Raw genomic sequence first — 16,223 nt, 5'->3', positions numbered from 1 at the left:
ATATATATATATATACTCTCTGCATGCCCTCTCTCCACGGCCCACGCTAGATCATGCTGCGATGACCAATCAATACATAAATTCACAAACAGTTCAACGGCTCCAACGGCCTCACCTAGTCACCTCCAAGCACGCACCACACCTCCAACGGCTCTGGATGAGACAGACAACATGCCGCGGACAAGGGCTGCCCTGAGCCGCTGAGCGGGACGAACTCGGGACGTAGTTGTGCCTTGGACAGGGTTGGACCCGTCATGAAGGCGCATGGGTGCCGCCTTGGGTCGTGCTGGGGAGCGGGCCATGCCGCCCATGCTGGACCTTACGTACCGCAAATGATGTGGAATGATCCTACAAAGCTGTGGTGCGTCCGCGACCCTGGTTATGAGGGCACTGGGAGTCGTGGCAGGGCTTGCGGAGTGGCGACATCCGAGGGAGAGCTGGGTTGCGGGGAACCGTGATGCACGCGGGCGGCGCAGGTTACAGCTGGCCCGAGCCCGACACACGGACCCGCAGCCTGCCGGCATGGCTGATGAGGGCTCCCTCGAACCACAGCACTCGCTTGAACCATCCTTCGGCACAAAGGCCTCCTGCCTGACTACTAGCAGCGGACGGAGGATACGGGCGATGGCGGTTGCATTCAACATTCCGTAGTGGCCGGCAAGCAGGCAATGCCTTCGCGACATCGAACGCCACCCAAGGCAGGCCAAAACAGGCACAAAGAGCAGAAGTCCGTGGATGAGGGTGGTGTTGAGAAACACCGAGTTTTTTGGGTCCAGGCACGCCGCGGCAGGCTCCGCTTCCCCCCGGAGAGGAAAGACGGGGTGGATACCGTACATCGTGCGAGGGTTTACGCGCCGCTTAGCCACCGAAGCCGTACAGGGTGCGGCCCTGGCGCTTGAGCGCGTAGACCACGTCCATGACAGTCACGGTCTTGCGGCGAGCGTGCTCGGTGTAGGTGACGGAGTCGCGGATGACGTTCTCCAGGAAGGTCTTGAGCACCGTGCGGGTCTCCTCGTAGATCAGGCCACTGATACGCTTCACACCGCCACGGCGAGCCAGACGGCGGATAGCGGGCTTGGTGATCCCCTGGATGTTATCGCGAAGCACCTTGCGATGGCGCTTGGCGCCGCCCTTGCCCAGGCCCTTGCCGCCCTTGCCACGTCCGGACATGTTTGCTTGCTGCTTGAGGATAGAAGAAACGGAGTGTAATTGATAATTTAGGTTGTGACAGGACTGGCGGCCGGGCGCTTAAGAAGAGCTAGGAGGGCGCTCGGGGCAAAGCAGGATCCAAGTCAACGGCCCCAGGTGAGGCGTTGACCAGGCGTCGGCCGAGTGCTGGTCAACGCCCACAGTCAACGCCTCAGCCTGGCCATTGACCAGTCGCCCTTGCGCCTGCCTCTTAACCAGCAGGAAAGTCCAATTTGTTATAACTCAAAGCAAACTACTTTCCACCTTCCAAACCCTTCGAAACCCAAACTAAAGCTAAGATGGCTCGCACCAAGCAGACCGCTCGCAAGTCCACCGGTGGCAAGGCGCCCCGCAAGCAGCTCGCCACCAAGGCCGCTCGTAAGACCCCCGCAACTGGCGGTGTGAAGAAGCCTCATCGCTACCGCCCCGGTACCGTGGCGCTGCGTGAGATCCGCAAATATCAGAAGTCGACAGAGCTGCTCATCCGCAAGCTGCCGTTCCAGCGCCTGGTCCGTGAGATTGCCCAGGACTTCAAGACCGACCTGCGTTTCCAAAGCCAGGCCGTGCTGGCGCTACAGGAGGCCGCCGAGGCCTACCTGGTGGGCCTGTTCGAGGACACCAACCTGTGCGCCATCCACGCCAAGCGTGTGACGATCATGCCCAAGGACATCCAGCTGGCCCGCCGCATCCGTGGCGAGCGTGCCTAAATGCCCTGGCCCCTGCACTGCCTCTGGCGTTTCCCCGCTGTCTTGAGCGCGACGGCAGCAGGCGGCGCAACACAAAAACTCGGTGTTTCTCAACACCACCTTTTTTCCTTGGTAACTTTGTCCCGGGGACGAGGCAGAACTACATCAGGCGCCCCTGAGCTACATTGTTGACATGAGAGATTTTTTTCGTGCATGGCAATGTTACGAATAAGTGAACTGGTCTCGCAATCGCATGGGCCGATCGGCCCGCATTCGCATTGCCTATCTGTGCAGGCTCTGCAGCAGATAGGCTGGGAACAACAAAGATATTGGGGCGAGCAGCATCCTGCAGCTCAGCACAGCCGGCAGCAGACCCTGTCGACAACCGTGCGGTTGCCGTAATCACAAAACCGTGCAGTTGTCAACCTCGATCGCCCTCGATCGCCCCATCGCACTTTAGTCCCTTGCTGCGCGCGATCCCCCGCACGGTCCTCATTTGCATGTTCTGACATCCCTGCGGCATGCGGCTTTTGCGATTGTGATGCGATTTCCACTCAACAAGTCTCGCCGTATGAACCCAGACACCTCATGCTTGGAGATATTACAATTCCCACAGTATATATTGAGCAGCACATGAATTAATAAATCTCATACATAGGGCAAACGTGGCGCAGGTGGAAAGCATTTCTGGGTATACCGTATGGAGAGCGCTCCTCCGACACCCGTGGCGAAGCAGCTGAGGCGAGACGAAGCTACAGGTGCGCTTGGCATGATTGGTGCATGTGATGTGGCCGGCGCCCGGCGCCTTGCACCAATGCTGCCGAGGGAATGTCGCAGCTGCATTCGTGCTCGCAGGCCCGAGGTCTCAGTGGCAAGACCTTCCGGGCGAGCTTCTGCAGGTGTGATGCTGGTGCATTGTGCTTAAAGGGCGGGAGGAATGCTAGGGTGGCGTTTTGGGCCCAGCACCTTCCGCCGCTGACCCCCCGGCCAGCTGACCGGCCACTTGAGCCGTCGCGGCGGGCCAGCGGCCGAGCGTTGCAGTGCAGTGCAGCCCGCACACACGCCAGCCCATGTCTCAACTCTCGGCGTACTGGGGGCTAAGACTCGCAAACAAAGCCACTTCTTCATGAGCCCCTTCAGCCCTTTTCTGCCGCCCTCTCCATCGTCTCCTGTCGCTGCCTGCAGCTCATCCAAGCCCGCTGTCGGGATAGCGCCACCAGCCAGGTAGGATTGCATCTCGTAAGACATGTGCGCACCTATGCATGCGTGCGAATAGCGCGCCTGACCCCTCACGCTCCCATTGCGTAACAGGCTCTGCGCCTGGTGTGCCGCAGCTGGCGTACTGTGCCGCTGTCACACCTGCACCCCCACCTGGTGGTGCCGCTGCGCTGCAGCACCCACACACCCAATCCTGCCGCCACGGCACCCGCAGCCAAACGCGGTTCCGGCAAGGCGGCGGCACGTGGACGCAAGCGGGGTGGCGGCGCCGTCGCCGCCACCGGGGCTGGGGCAGGCGCCGGGCCCTCTCACAGCACCAGCCCCGCTGCTGCCCAGCCTGCTCTCGCAGCAGCGGCGGCGCCTGTGCTGGCGCATTTAGACTGGCTGTACCGGGCGCTTGGTCGTAGCCTGCAGACAGATGGACAGTTGGTGCTCACCCTGACAGACATGTGGGAAGGCGGAGACGGCGGGGGCGGGGACCGGGGCGGAGGGGCCGACCGCAAAGGAAGCAGCGGCAAGGGGCGCGGAGCAGTAGCAGCGGCAGCGGCCGAGGCCAGTCAGAAGCCGCTGTCTCAGGTGCTCCGGCGGCTGGCGGCGAGCGGGCAGCAGCACCTGCGCATTCAGCACGGCGCGTCCAGCCCCACCGCCGGAATCGTGTCGGCGCCACCGCCGGGACCGGCAGCCTCCTCAGATTGCTGTCCTAGCAGGATTGGTGGCGGGGGCCGCAGCGATTCCCTTCCTACCGAATGTTCAGGAGGGGACGCTCTAAGAGCCGCCGGCTATGAACCCGGACAAAACGCGTTCCCCGCCTTTGCTGCGGGAGCTGCCAGCAACTCATTCGCTGCCGCTGCGTCCGGCGCGCATGCGGGCTGCGACCAGCCTGGCTGCAGCCACTGCTGCTGCTGCGCCGCCGCGCCTGCCCCCTCGCTGCGGCGCCTGCGTTGCCCCGGCCTGGGGGCGCTGTCGGCGCTGCGGGGCCTGCGGTCGCTCGAGCTGTGCGGTGTGGCGTTTGGGGCGCCGCTGCTGTCGCGGCTCAGCGGCCTCACACAGGTGTGCGGGAGCGGGCAGTGGGCGGGCGTCTTGTAACCTTCCTCTTGCTGCTCGCCATCAATCAGCACCACCACCAACTCAACGGCCTCGGCCTTGCCACCCCCGCTCACCCGCCTGCCTCCGCCCCTGCCCCCTTCCCCGCAGCTCACGCGGCTGTGCAGCGACTGCCCGTTGCCTGTGGACCAGCTGGCGGCCGCCGTGACCGCCCTCACCGCCCTGGCCGCGCTGCACGTCGCGGTCACCTGGCCCGCACGCCAGCCGCCGGCACAGCCGCAGGCGCAGCCGCAGGGGGTGCGCTGGCACGTGCTGCCACCGCAGGTGCAGCAGCCGCCCCCGCCCCCGTCCGCGTCCACGATGGCACGTGAAAGGCGCAGTCGGCAGCAGCGGCGGCGGCCAGGTGGCAGCCAGGGTACGGCTGCAGTCGGCGCGACGCCACCGGGTGGAGGTGCCGGTGGAGCCGTGGGCGCCGGCGGCGGCGGCGCCGGCATGGCGGCAGATGCGGGTGCGGAATGTGATGATGACGTGGACAGCGAAGATGATGACGGGCTGGGGGTCGGTCCGGAGGATCGCGACAGACATCTGGAGCTGGAGCGATGGCGCGGCAGGCGCCAGCCTGGCGCAGCCCGCAGCAGTGGCGGTGGAATTGGCAGCAGCAATAGCAGCAGCAGTGGCAGTAGCTCGGGTTCTGAACCCGATGGCGATGTTGTCAGCGCTTTGCTTCGCGCAGCTGCAATGCACCGCGCGTGGGCGCCGCCGGCCGCCGGCCGTTCGCCTTCCTATGCACTGGCGGATGAGCACATGGCGGTTTTCATGGCGGCGCTGGCGGCGCTGCAGCGGTTGGAAGATCTGCGGTTGGCGGTTAGCTGCGACGGCATGGGTCGTACGCTGCTGCCGCCGCCGGGGCTGCTGGCGGCGGCTCGGCGCAGCTGCCCGCGGCTTCGGCGCTTCGTGATGCGCGTGCTGTCGGAGTGGCAGGTGGGGCGGGGGTGGCAGCGAGTGGATAAGTGCGTCAGGGGACAGGACAGGTGTGGGTGCTCACGGCCTGTGCCCTCCTGTTGTGGGCGGGGCAACGCAAAGCAAAGCGAAGCAGAGCGAAGCAAAGGAAGAGCTCCCGCTGCGCAACGCTGTATCATGCTTGCCGGTGTCTGATGCTGCCTTCACATCCTAACACCGCATGCTGCTGTTGCTCGACTTGACGCCATCGCCGGGCGCCGCCGCCTGCCACACCCGCTCAGGCTCACGGCGCACACAAGACGCTGTACAACTGGGTGGCCGTCGACACCGCCGACCACTCACTCGCCGCCATCCGCCACGACTCGGCGCACAACCACCAGGGCGTGTTCATTTGGCAGGGGCTGGACTGGAGCAGCGCGGCGCAGCAGCAGCCACAGCAGCCACAGCAGCCGCTGGAGCAGCAACAGGGGCAGCAGCCGGGCACGAGCGCAGGCCTGCTGGGGGCTGTGACAAGTCCCACAAGTCCCACAAGCGCTAGCATGTCCACTGCGCGCCTCGGCAGCACCTCCGCGCCGCCGAGCGCTAGCAAGCACGGCACGCCGGCAGGCGGCGGCGGCAGTGGCGGCGGCCGGGCCGGTGCCAGCTCGGCACCGCGCCCGTTTATCTCTCAAAGCGACATGGGCCTTGCCGGCGCCGCCGCCGCCGCCTGGGAGCCAATGCCGTTGGTGGTTGCAGGGCCGGCGGACGTGAGCGTGAGCCTGCGCACCAGCGGCAGCAGTTGGCTGGGGGCGTGTCTGGCGGCGCCGGCGGCGCTGGAGGCGGCGGTGCGGTCGCTGCCGGGGTCGCACGTGCGCGGCCTGGCGCTGCAGGACGCGGCGGTGCGCGGCCAGGAGCCGGCGGTGAGGCGGTGGGACTGGGGGACCGCGGGTGCGCTCATGGACGACATGTGGTGTGTGTGTATGTGTGTGTGTGTGTGTGTGTGTGTATGTGTATGTGTGTGTGTGTATGTGTGTGTGTGTGCGTGTGTGTATGTTGATATGATGTGGGATGTTTGGAGACTTCGGACGCATTCCATCACATTTGCTACCCCAGGTGGGCGCCGTGGGTGAGCTGCCGGATGTGGTGCTGGAGGCGCTGGCGGGTCTGCAGCGGCTTGCAGTGCGGGGCGTGGAGCGGCGGCCGTTAAGGCGCCGGCGCGCCAGCCGCGGCCGGCCGGAGTCAGTAGCAGGAGCGGCGGTAGCAGGAGCGGCAGTAGCAGCAGAGGCGGGAGGCTCGGCGGCGTCGCCCGCTGTAGCAGCAGCAGCTGCCGTACCAGTGGGCCGTGCCGCGGGCGCCACCCTGGCGACGGCGGCTGGTCGTGCTAGAGCCGCCGGCACTGGGCCTGGTGGCAGTAGTAGTGGTAGCGGCAGTAGCAGCAGCTACAGCTGTGACTATCTGGCCCAGCTGCTACAGCTGCCCTCGCTCACCTCGCTGTCGTTGGAGGCCAGCTGCCCACAGTGGCTGGATGTGATACTGCCACTGCCATGGTTGCAGCCGCCACCAGCAGCAGCCCAGGCCGCGGGAGAAGGCACACAGCCACAGCCGCCGGGGCAGGCACAGTCGCAGCTACAGCCGCAACTTGAGCACTTGAGCCTGCGGCTGCGCGGCTTCCACCCATACGAGCTGTACGGGCAGCCAGTGGACTCGCGCAGTGAGGAGGAAGAGGATGAAGACGCGGAGGATGAGGGCCTGGAGCACATGTACTGCGTGGGCCGCAATGATAAGCAGGAGGAGGAGGCGGACGAGGAGCAAGAGGAGGAGGAGGGAGCGGCGGGTCAGCAGGGAAGGGGCGGGGCGGCCGGCGGGCTTGCTCTGGGCGGCGGCGGCGTGTGGCCTCGGTGTGCCGCCGCGGCGCTACCGCGGCTGCAGCTGCTGTCGGGGCTGCGGACGCTGCAGCTCGACGTGCCAGGTGCGTTTGTGTGTGCGGGTTTGTGGGGTGGGGGGAAGAGAGGGTGACGGCTTATGAAAACATGTCCAGTGAGGAGCGGGCATTGCTTTGGGACGGTGCGGGCGCGGACATGTCAAGCGAGGCTTGTGCTGTGATGCTGTGCTCTTTTGACACGCAAGCGACGCATTTCCCAACCCCCAGTCCTGCTGGACTTGAGCTGGCTGCCTGGCTCCCTGGAGGCCCTGCAGCTGGCCCTCGCCACACTGCAGCTGCCGGCAGCAGCGGCAGTCGCAGCGGGAAAGACGCGGGAGCCGACGGAGGGCGAGGAGCCGTCGCAGGCCGGAGCATCGGGCGGCCAAAGTCTTGATCGTGCCCAGCATCAGCTGCAGCGGCCGCCGCTGCTGCCGCGGCTGCGCCACCTGACGGCGCTGTCCTGCCACCTGCCGCCGCTGGCCGCGCTACTGCCGGCCGCCGGCTGTAGCTGCCTACAGGAGCTGGCGCTCAGCCACTGCAGCACACTCGCGCCGCTGGGCTGCGCCGCTGACACGCCCGCCTGGAGGCCGCCGCGCTACCGCGGCCGCGCCGGCGCCTTGGCCCCGCCAACGCTGCAGTACCGCACAGAGGACAACGGGCCAGGTCGCGGCGCTCTTGGCACCGCGGCCCGGGGGGCCGCCTCACGCCTGAGAACCCGCCGAGCACCACCAGCAGCAGCTGCAGCCGCGCCAGGCTCGGGTCCCGCCGGCGCCACGCGCAGTCGCGCCCGCAACCAGGGCTCAGCCAGTACGGCAGCAGCCGGCGCCGCCAGCGCGGCCTCCGTCACGCCGGCTGCGGCTGCGGAGCTGTTGGAAGCTGACCTGGCGGCGCTTGCGGACGTGGCGGGCAGCTCGCTGGCCGTGCTGTGCGTGTCGTGCCCGGCGGCGCCGCACGACGTGCTGTCTCACGCGGGTGGCCACGACGGCGCCGCGGCCGCAGAGATGCTGGTGAGCGGGCTGCGCCGCCTGCCGCGGCTGCAGTCTTTTTGCTGGGGCGTGGGCGTGGGCGCAGCGGGAGGTGAAGGCGGAGGCGGCGGTGCCGGGCGGCTCAGAGGGGAGGAGGAGGCGCAGGAGCTGTTGCTACTTGCGCTGGCGAAGGAGGCGGCTGGCGACGCAGCTTCGTCTTCTCACAGCGAGGCCGTGCAGGGCCAGCGCCAGGGCCAGGACCACTTCCCGCGCCTGCGGATGCTGGTGCTGCACGGTGGTGTGACCAGGTGCGCATGGGTGACTCCCGCGAGTGTGTACGATACGTCATGCATGGGGTCGGCGTTGGCGGGGTGTTGGTTTGCTCAGGGCGCACGTGCGTCGCGCTCGCACCTCGTGTGCGCGCAAGGCTGAGGAGCCACCGCGTTCACCGCCTGGATGAGTGTAGAGACCAGAGATTCCAAATGCAGAGACCCTGCATCACTGCATGCCTCCGCGCAGCTGGCTCAGTAACTGCAGTCTGGTAAAAACATCATGCTGAACGGTTTGCTGACTTGCTGTCCTGCGCTGCCTGCCTTGCCTCCTGCACGCGTCCACGTCATGCCGCGCAGTGCCGCCGGCCTGGAGGCGCTGGTGCGGCTCGGCGCCGGCTGCAGCACCCGCAGCCCGGCTACTGCGCCTAGCCATCCGGGTGCCGTGGCCGGCAGTAGCGGCGGCAGTAGCGGCGGCGGCAGTGGCGGCGGCAGCGGCGGCGCTGCCGCGGGCACGACGGGGGGAGGTGGAGTGGCTGGCGGGGCGCGGGTGCACTTGGGCGGCATGGGTGATGGCGCAGGCATGGGTGGCGCCGGCACGGACAGTGGTGGCTGCAGCGGTGGTGGCAGCGGTAGCGGTGGGGTTGGGGGCGGCGGCTGGGTGCGTCGGGTGGTGCAGGTGGTGGGCCGGGGCAGGGCGCTGGATGAGGAGGAGGAGGAGGAGGTTGCGGCGTGCCAGCTGGGTGCGGAGGCGTGGATGCGGCGGCTGCAGGCGCGGCTGCCGCTGTGCCTGATCAAGCCCGTGCGGGGTCGAGACCTGGAGTAGCAGTGCACGGGGAAGGCGTGGCCTAAACTGCCGTCTGCAGAGCCAGACGAGGTGGCGGCTTTGGATGCCCTGACGTGAATGCAAGTGACGAAGCCTACATGTTGTGAAATTGCTTACCGTACTGGCCTTTCATGGGAGTGCGGGGCATGCCGCACGTGCGCCTGTTTGCGTCTATGGCACGAGCACATGGCCAAGGCGCTCCCAACTCCCCATACCGCATTCCTACCCGAAGACGCGTGCAGCACAGCAGCTGTGCAGGTCGACACGGCCTGTCCAGCAAGAAAGGGTCAGCTCCGCCTGAGCGGCCTGACCGCGTCTCATGCGAGCCGCGTGGCCGTGCGCCCCCTCTCGTGTCACCCGACCCCAGTGTGCTGAGTGATCAAAGCAGGGGTTCCCCTGGATCAAAAGAAGAGTAGAAGAACCCCTGGATCAAAGTGGAGTGTTTGGTGAGAGGTTCGTATCCGGGAAGGACTGGAAAGAATCATAGACAGTGCTTACAATGCTGATCAAAATCTTTGGACGGCAGACTGTGCGCTTCGCATGCGCTGCAGGTATGCGCCGCGCGTGAGTGAAACAAGTTTTCCGGCCGTCTGACGCCCTGTGTGGACTCCTCCTTTTCAGCCGCAACATTACGGTCCAAGCCTCAAGCACCGTTGCAACAACCGCACAGAGTTATATACATCCCTGGTCTAGAAGCCCGGCATCTCCCGCCACGCCCTTTCTCCAAGATGCCCCCTGACACAATTCCTTGCAATCATGTGTCGTTCATGACACGTTGAGAGGCCCCGCGTGTGCTTTCCATCTGAGCACCCTCTCCTGCACTCCAAAATCCCCGGATATACCATCAACTCAAAAAGTTCTTTACGTACAGTCCCATTAGTAAAACAATGTGCGTTGTCATGTCGGCCTCAGATCCTCTCTCGCGCCCAACTCCTCCTTGCGCGTTCAACTCGCCCAGGCCATATAGGGCACAAGTTGCCGGCGTGTGTGTGGTCAAGTATTGCGTCCGATCTGCCGGCTCCATGAGCAGAAAGTCCAATTGCTGTTGGTAATGATCATGCGTGAAAGCCGCTCACTCAGCCCAGAACATGCACGAAACGGCGCACGTGCTTCAAGAAGGTTAAGCATGGCCCGTTCCGAACAGTGCGAGACTGATGCGATGCGAACCCTCTGCGTGTGCTTAAAAGCTCACATGTATGTGGGATGGGGAGCCCAGCAGGCTACTGGTACTGCAGCTATAGGTGCCGACAACTACTTAAGCACTCCTTTTAACCTCCCGAACACACAATAACACAGTCCCCGCCCAGCAATTGCGCGCACACACATGCACATGTCCCCCCTAGAATCCCTAGTGTGATACCAGGCATCGCTTCGCACCGCCCCTACAGCATTTCCACGCCCTGGCAGTGGCAAGGTGTGCACTCAGTACATCGTCCGACTCCTCCTTTTCTTGGGGGGGGGCGCAAGCACACCGGGGCCTCGGGCATACCTAGGCCACAAAACACACCGGCAGCTGTGCGAGCCTCCACTCAGCCGCCGCAACGTCCGTTCTCGACCAAAGTCGCAAGCGCAACGGCGCAGTTACGATGTGACAGCGGAGGACGCTTACAGGCCCAGAGCCTGCAAGGGGAAAGGCGGGAACGCACAGACACAAGAGAGGTGTCAACCTGCAGCTTGGCACGAGGATCATGAATGCTACCTCACCTCACCAAAACACCGCCCCGACCCAGATCATGAAGCGCTTCACCGTGTCACCCCGTATGTTGACACCCCGCACCACACGCCCGTCACATGTATCCTTCCTTCACATCCAAGGCCCGCGCATACGTCTTGCCCTGCACACATGCAGACCCACACACAAACCCAACACACGTGCCCTGCAATCCCGCACACACACGCGCACACACACATGCACGCATCAGCAAGCAGCGGTTGCTCACCACACACACCTGGGCCTTCTCGGGCTTGCCGAGCCCGTGGTCGTAGTTGTAGGCGGAGCCGCCGTGCTTGGACACGTCCAGGCCGGCCTGCTCCTCCTCGGCGCTGATGCGCAGCAGGCCCACGGCCTTGAGGCCTCCGAACAGCAGCAGCATCAGGCCGAACACCCAGGCGAAGATGGAGATGATGCCGATCACCTGCAGGTTTGCGTGCATGGAGGGAGGTGGCGCAATGGAGGTCAGGAGAGGTTTATGGTATAGCAGCACCTTATAGGTTACTGAGCGTGGTGCAGGCTTGGGCTGAGCACACTCCTGCGAACCAGGTCCACGCAAACGCTCGGGCGGCCTCCACCCACAACACTTACACACGCCCAGGTAGCATACACACACACAATCACACACAATCACACACACAACGCTCCTACCTGCGAGGCCAGCAGGCGGCCGTCGCCCACATAGAACAGGCCGTCGGCGACGTAGCCCTCGCAGTCGCGGCCGTAGGACTCGCAAATGTACTCCTTCTTGGCCAGCAGGCCGGCAAAGAACACGCCCCAGGCGCCGCAGAAGGCGTGCATGGGCGCCGCCGACAGCGGGTCGTCGATGCGCAGCTTCAGGAAGAGCAGGCACACGGCGTCGAACACCCAGCCGCCCACAAGGCCGGCGATGAGCGCGGCCCAGGGCTCGACGACGTTGGCGGAGGCGGTGATGGAGACGAAGCCGACCAGCGCGCCGTTGCAGCCGGACACCAGGTCCCAGGCCTTGTGGCGGAGGAAGGCGGTGAGCAGGCAGGACAGGCAGCCGGCGGCGCCGGAGAGCGTGGTGGTGACGGCGGCGCGGCCGACGACGGCGGCGGAGGCGGTGTAGTTGATGATCAGCTGGGAGCCGGGGTTGAAGCCGTACCAGCCGAACCACAGCAGCACGGTGCCCAGCACGACCAGGGTGGCGGAGTGGCCGGGCATCTCCACGGGCTGGCCGTTGGAGTCGAAGCGGCCCATGCGGGGGCCCACCATGATGCAGCCAGCCAGGCCGGCCAGGCCACCAGTCATGTGCACGACGCCCGAGCCGGCGAAGTCGATCATGCCGGAGCGGAAGAGGTGGCTGTAGCCGCCGAAGCGCGCGTAGCCCAGCCAGCCCTCGGCAGCCCACACCCAGTGCACGACGACGGGGTAGACGAAGGCGGAGATGAAGAACGAGTAGACTGGAGGGGCGGGGCGGGGAGGGGCAGGGCAGGGGTGCAGGCAGGGTCAGTGGCTGCCGAGTGAGCGTGGACAGGCGGAAAGGATCTCTCTCTAGCTGCCCGGGTGCAGAATGGAGGACGGAGGCCACAGTGACACGAGTCTACGACAGCAGACGACACACGGTGCGCGATCTTGTGCACCGACAGTGCCTGGCACATGCTGGACCGCGGGGGCTCAGGGCTGCAAAGGCTGCAGGGCGCAGGGCTCGCGGCTTCAGAGGCGGGGCGCGCCCACTCACTGAGGTAGGCGTTGAAGTTGAGGCGCTCAGCCACGGCGCCGGCGGGGATGGTGGTGGCGGTGGCAGCGAAGGCCCACTGGAAGAACCAGGCCTGCCAGTTGGCGCCGGCGTCGGAGCTCGAGCTGTGGGACACCCAGCGAGACAGGCCGAACAGAGAGTCACCGATCTGTGGGGGAGGACGGCAGGGTGCGGCGCGGATGAGTTAGACAAATGCAGAAGGCGCGCAAGATGATAGCGTGATGCTTAGATGAAACGGAGGAACGGCCGGCTGACAGAGCCGGCTGGCGGCACCCAGCGCTATGGGGTGCTACATGGTGAGGCATGCGGCGCATTGCGGCCGGCATGCACGCAAGGAAGCGACGCGGAAGCGCCCGTCCAACCAGCAGCACTCACAAAGCCGTTGGGGTTGTTGCCAATGCCATAAGCGAAGCCGTAGCCCAGGATGTAGAAGGCGACGGCGGACACGGCGGCGTCCATGACAGTCTGGAGCAGGATGTTCACTGCGAGACAGGCAGGCGCGGAAGGCAGTGGGTCAGACAGGTTACGGCGCCGCACGGCGGTGTCAGCCGGGTTGCCACGGGGCAAGCATGTGCTGCGTACGATTGAGAGAGTCGTTTGATCTGCAGCTGAGCAAGCTGAGACCCAAATGTCGCATGTGCTTCCAAGCTGCATGCCTAGCTTCGCAGTGTGCGTAACCGACACGCTGTGCAAGCCGGTGAAGTTTCGAAAGCATGTTTGCAAGCTAATCTACGCGTTAGTCAGCGACTCAAGCGAAACTTACTGGTATTCTTGGAGCGGATAGCACCGGCACAGAGCTGCACGCAAGGAAAGCCGTGGAAGCGGCGGTCAATCGAGAGCGGCGAGAGGGATTCGCGAACCGCGGCGACTCACCATCGCAAAGCCAGCGTGCATGACGAACACCAGAGCACCACATGATACCAGGTAGAGGGTGTTCAGGCCCTGGTTCGTCTGATCGAGCCGGTCGCTCAGGTCACTGTTGTCCGCGGCAAACGCGAACTGCCCGCACAGCGCCGTCGCTTGCGCAGTTGTCATAGCAGCATCCGTAAGGGCGGTGATGCAGGCCGTCATGGGATCCATCTCGTCCGCCATTTTGGTGCCTGCGACCAAGACGCGCGAGAACTTCCATCAGTTTTTGTGGTCGCCGAAGAGGCTCTCCACCGGTGCTGACTGTCGCGATGCTCATGAGCATGACATCTATCAACTGAGCAGACGCTCGGCGCGCATGCAGCGGCCAAGCCGCCGTGACCACAAACCCTTGCTCGCGATTCAACAGCGGCGCTCGCGCTCCGCAGCAACATGTGCTCACCTGCGCTTGAACGCGACCAGGCTGGTTACTATCAAGAATTGGTTATTGTCGGCCACAACTGAACGCGCGTGAACAGTGGAAACAGAAGCGAGGCCCCCCATGGTGCCGTACAGCGCACGTGTGCTCATGCGGCGAGAAAGTCGCCTGGAAGCTCCTCGCAGCGCGTATTCGGCCTGAAAATAGTGTCTGTGGGCTTTCAAATGCACTAGCAAGGAAGCGGGAGCGAGGGTGCGTGCGCCGAGTCGGGCTGTGCGTTGGCTCGCAACGCTCTTTTTGCGAAGCCGAGATTTGAGGTGATGTATGCCAATTCTTGCATTAATCATAATCTGTGCGTTTAAGGTTCGGGAACACTCGCGCTCTTTGTTGTCGAGCAAAATTGCCGCGTGCCTCAAAGCCCTAGTTGACTGGAGTAAAAGGATGCCGCTATGGTGGGTAATTGCGGCTCGTTCCAGTAGATCGCTGTATTGCTCATAACATAAAGGCTTGTCAAACGTAGACAACGACGCTTTTCCCTGCGCCAAAAATTTCGCGCTTTTGTGCGCGGCTGGCCTTGCGCAGCGGCGACAGTGAAAGCGATGGAAAACAATATGGCAGTCACAGTGCTTTATCGGTTGCTAGTCAGGGGCGGCACACCGCTGTGTGAGTCACGGTGGGTTTCGACAACCCTAGTGGCGCGGTGTGTCGAGGGCTCGTGCGCAAGCGGAGGCGCCAAACAGCACGGTATGCGGGGTGTTTGGCGGAGAGTCTGCGCCGAGCCCACTAGCATTCTCGATGGACTCGCGGCTCTTGCGCCCCTGAAAGACCTCAGTGGTAAAGCACTAGCGTTTGAGTGGCCGTGCAGCGCGGCTTCTGAAGGTAAAGTTCAGGGGTGTCCAGGGCAGCCCTCCGTATTGTGGATTGACAACTGCGCGAGTTTTGAAGGCGGCTTACTTCGGCCTTTGCCCATTTTGGTCAGCCGCCACCATTGAAGGCCCACAAACGTCAACAACGCAACTCAACATCTGCGATGGCCCCCTCCCCCGAACCGCTCCCCCCCCCGTCTCCATGGCGCCCCAATTCATCAGTCCACCTCCACCCCACAGCTCAGACGCTGAAGACGACTCAGACCGGTCAGGGGTGGGGTGCGCCACACGCGTGAGCCCGCGCCACCCTTTCTGGACGCTCCCCGCCCTTCATGCCCTCTCAGCGGCCTTCCTGGCAGCCCCATCCCATGTGTTCGGCACTACCTGCCACACTAGTTCGCTGTCACAACCAACTTTCATGTTCCTCGCCCTCGTCATCCCGCCGTCATTCCGAGGCACAAGGCAAGAAGCACCCCCACCATGGCATAAGGCAAGAAGCACTCCCACCATGGCTGCATACGACCCGCGGCCATGCTCCCATCAACCTTCCACCTACCCATATCTCATCCCCTTCTCCTCCTCCTCCTCCTGGACCTCCTCACTCCGTCCTCCGCCTCGCCCCATTCCAAACCGCCTCTCGCTCACACCGCCCCCACGCCAACCGGCAGGATCGTGTCTCCCACAAGCGCCAGCTTGGCCGGCGTGGCTGGGCCGGTGGTTGCGCCTGTGACTCCCTTCACGCCCCCCACGCCCGCCCCCCCGGGCACCACCTCATCCTCCATGCCCAGCCCCGCACCCGACACGGCGGCGGGGCCGGCGGGCGAAGCCGCCATCTCAGCCATCCCGGCGGCGCCCGCCGGGCCGCCGGCGGCGGCGGCGGCGCGGCCGCCTGCACTGCCGGTGTGGGGCAGGAGGGACTCGGTGTGGGCACCCAGCGGCCTGTGGGTAGGGATGAGGCGGGGGTGGGTCGGGATGGGCGGAGGGGGGGAGGAGGCGGAGGTGAGGATGGGGGGGGGGGTTGTAGATACCAGCCCAAACTAAACCAAACCCAATGCAATAGAGCGACGAGAGCGTGGCCGATGCTTGACAACGGAGTGGCACGGGGGGGGGGGGGTACGCGTGCACTAAAACTAAAAGTCTAAAACAGCAAGCAACTGCAGATGGATCCGCCCACCCCGGTAAGGGGCCCCGGATCCGCCGCGCAGTGTCATGCGAGCTGTCAGGTGCTGGTCCTGGGTGCCCGCCGGACGGCACACGCAGCACAGACACCACCCACCCGATACCCGCAACCAACATACACACACAAAACACCACACTACCAGTACGCACGCAACGCACGCAACGCACCTGTCCGCCGCGCCGCGCCGCACCGGCGGCACGAGCTCCCGGCCGCTGACGTCGCCGCGCGCGTGCAGCTCCAGCGGCGACGCCACAGCCCGGTGTGCGTGCAGGCCGTCGCGCCCCAGCCGCCCGCGCAGGCGCTCCAGGGCCACGGCGCGGGTGGGGCGGTCCAGCAGGTACTGCGGCGGGGTGGGGGTGGGAGGGGCAGGTGGGGTGGGTGTGGGTGATGGGGGGCAGGTGGGAG

At 64.9% G+C, this 16,223-nt stretch overlaps 5 protein-coding genes across 6 annotated transcripts in view; 2 read left to right on the top strand and 3 right to left on the bottom strand.

Moving 5' to 3' along the window:
• Nucleotide 1: 1 nt before the first annotated feature.
• On the bottom strand, nucleotides 2-1,253 carry CHLRE_13g570000v5 (uncharacterized protein). 2 transcript variants are annotated; one of them, XM_043069356.1, is made up of 1 exon: nucleotides 2-1,253. In XM_043069356.1, exon 1 carries the CDS (start codon nucleotides 1,168-1,170, stop codon nucleotides 859-861), a length of 312 nt encoding a protein of 103 aa, XP_042917331.1. In that variant the 5' UTR covers nucleotides 1,171-1,253; the 3' UTR covers nucleotides 2-858. The 2 variants fall into 2 exon arrangements, with proteins under 2 accessions (XP_042917331.1, XP_001693465.1); XM_001693413.2 differs by having other exon boundaries at nucleotides 466-1,253.
• Nucleotides 1,254-1,353: 100 nt separating this feature from the next.
• Nucleotides 1,354-2,289, top strand: CHLRE_13g569950v5 (uncharacterized protein). Its single transcript, XM_001693669.2, has one exon. The coding sequence runs from the start codon at nucleotides 1,488-1,490 to the stop codon at nucleotides 1,893-1,895; it is 408 nt and encodes a 135-aa protein (XP_001693721.1). The 5' UTR covers nucleotides 1,354-1,487; the 3' UTR covers nucleotides 1,896-2,289.
• A 154-nt stretch (nucleotides 2,290-2,443) lies between these two features.
• On the top strand, nucleotides 2,444-9,269 carry CHLRE_13g569900v5 (uncharacterized protein). Its single transcript, XM_043069355.1, has 9 exons — nucleotides 2,444-2,632; nucleotides 2,730-2,773; nucleotides 3,060-3,098; nucleotides 3,186-4,142; nucleotides 4,287-5,117; nucleotides 5,378-5,995; nucleotides 6,189-7,044; nucleotides 7,225-8,269; nucleotides 8,591-9,269. The coding sequence occupies exons 1-9, from the start codon at nucleotides 2,575-2,577 to the stop codon at nucleotides 9,054-9,056; spliced, it is 4,914 nt and encodes a 1,637-aa protein (XP_042917330.1). The 5' UTR covers nucleotides 2,444-2,574; the 3' UTR covers nucleotides 9,057-9,269.
• Nucleotides 9,270-9,538: 269 nt separating this feature from the next.
• CHLRE_13g569850v5 (uncharacterized protein) lies at nucleotides 9,539-14,363 on the bottom strand. Its single transcript, XM_001693412.2, has 8 exons — nucleotides 13,797-14,363; nucleotides 13,361-13,587; nucleotides 13,251-13,284; nucleotides 12,863-12,969; nucleotides 12,470-12,635; nucleotides 11,419-12,191; nucleotides 11,006-11,191; nucleotides 9,539-10,676 (listed from the first exon to the last, which is right to left on the bottom strand). Exons 2-8 carry the CDS (start codon nucleotides 13,577-13,579, stop codon nucleotides 10,662-10,664), a joined length of 1,500 nt encoding a protein of 499 aa, XP_001693464.1. The 5' UTR covers nucleotides 13,580-13,587; nucleotides 13,797-14,363; the 3' UTR covers nucleotides 9,539-10,661.
• Nucleotides 14,364-14,721: 358 nt separating this feature from the next.
• CHLRE_13g569801v5 (uncharacterized protein) overlaps nucleotides 14,722-16,223 on the bottom strand; it is a 6,372-nt gene continuing 4,870 nt past the window's right edge. Inside the window, exons 12-13 of the mRNA XM_043069354.1 lie at nucleotides 15,986-16,158; nucleotides 14,722-15,577 (exon numbers count right to left, since the gene is read on the bottom strand). Of these exons, the coding sequence (XP_042917329.1) occupies nucleotides 15,280-15,577; nucleotides 15,986-16,158 (471 nt within the window). The 3' untranslated portion in view covers nucleotides 14,722-15,279. The remainder of the gene's footprint in view (nucleotides 15,578-15,985; nucleotides 16,159-16,223) is intronic.

This window comes from Chlamydomonas reinhardtii, chromosome 13 (genome assembly GCF_000002595.2).
Source record: "Chlamydomonas reinhardtii strain CC-503 cw92 mt+ chromosome 13, whole genome shotgun sequence".
Taxonomy (NCBI): Eukaryota; Viridiplantae; Chlorophyta; class Chlorophyceae; order Chlamydomonadales; family Chlamydomonadaceae; genus Chlamydomonas; species Chlamydomonas reinhardtii.
This window is presented reverse-complemented; position numbering and strand designations above follow the sequence as displayed.

Coding starts and splice junctions, on each gene's coding strand:
- CHLRE_13g570000v5 (XM_043069356.1), bottom strand. CDS start 1,170: ATGTCCGGACGTGGCAAGGGCGGCAAGGGCCTGGGCAAGGGCGGCGCC.
- CHLRE_13g569950v5 (XM_001693669.2), top strand. CDS start 1,488: ATGGCTCGCACCAAGCAGACCGCTCGCAAGTCCACCGGTGGCAAGGCG.
- CHLRE_13g569900v5 (XM_043069355.1), top strand. CDS start 2,575: ATGGAGAGCGCTCCTCCGACACCCGTGGCGAAGCAGCTGAGGCGAGAC. Junction 3,099..3,185: donor GGGATAGCGCCACCAGCCAG/GTAGGATTGCAT, acceptor ATTGCGTAACAG/GCTCTGCGCCTGGTGTGCCG. Junction 4,143..4,286: donor GGCTCAGCGGCCTCACACAG/GTGTGCGGGAGC, acceptor CCTTCCCCGCAG/CTCACGCGGCTGTGCAGCGA.
- CHLRE_13g569850v5 (XM_001693412.2), bottom strand. CDS start 13,579: ATGGCGGACGAGATGGATCCCATGACGGCCTGCATCACCGCCCTTACG. Junction 12,636..12,862: donor GCAACAACCCCAACGGCTTT/GTGAGTGCTGCT, acceptor CCTCCCCCACAG/ATCGGTGACTCTCTGTTCGG. Junction 11,192..11,418: donor GCCGCCTGCTGGCCTCGCAG/GTAGGAGCGTTG, acceptor GCAAACCTGCAG/GTGATCGGCATCATCTCCAT.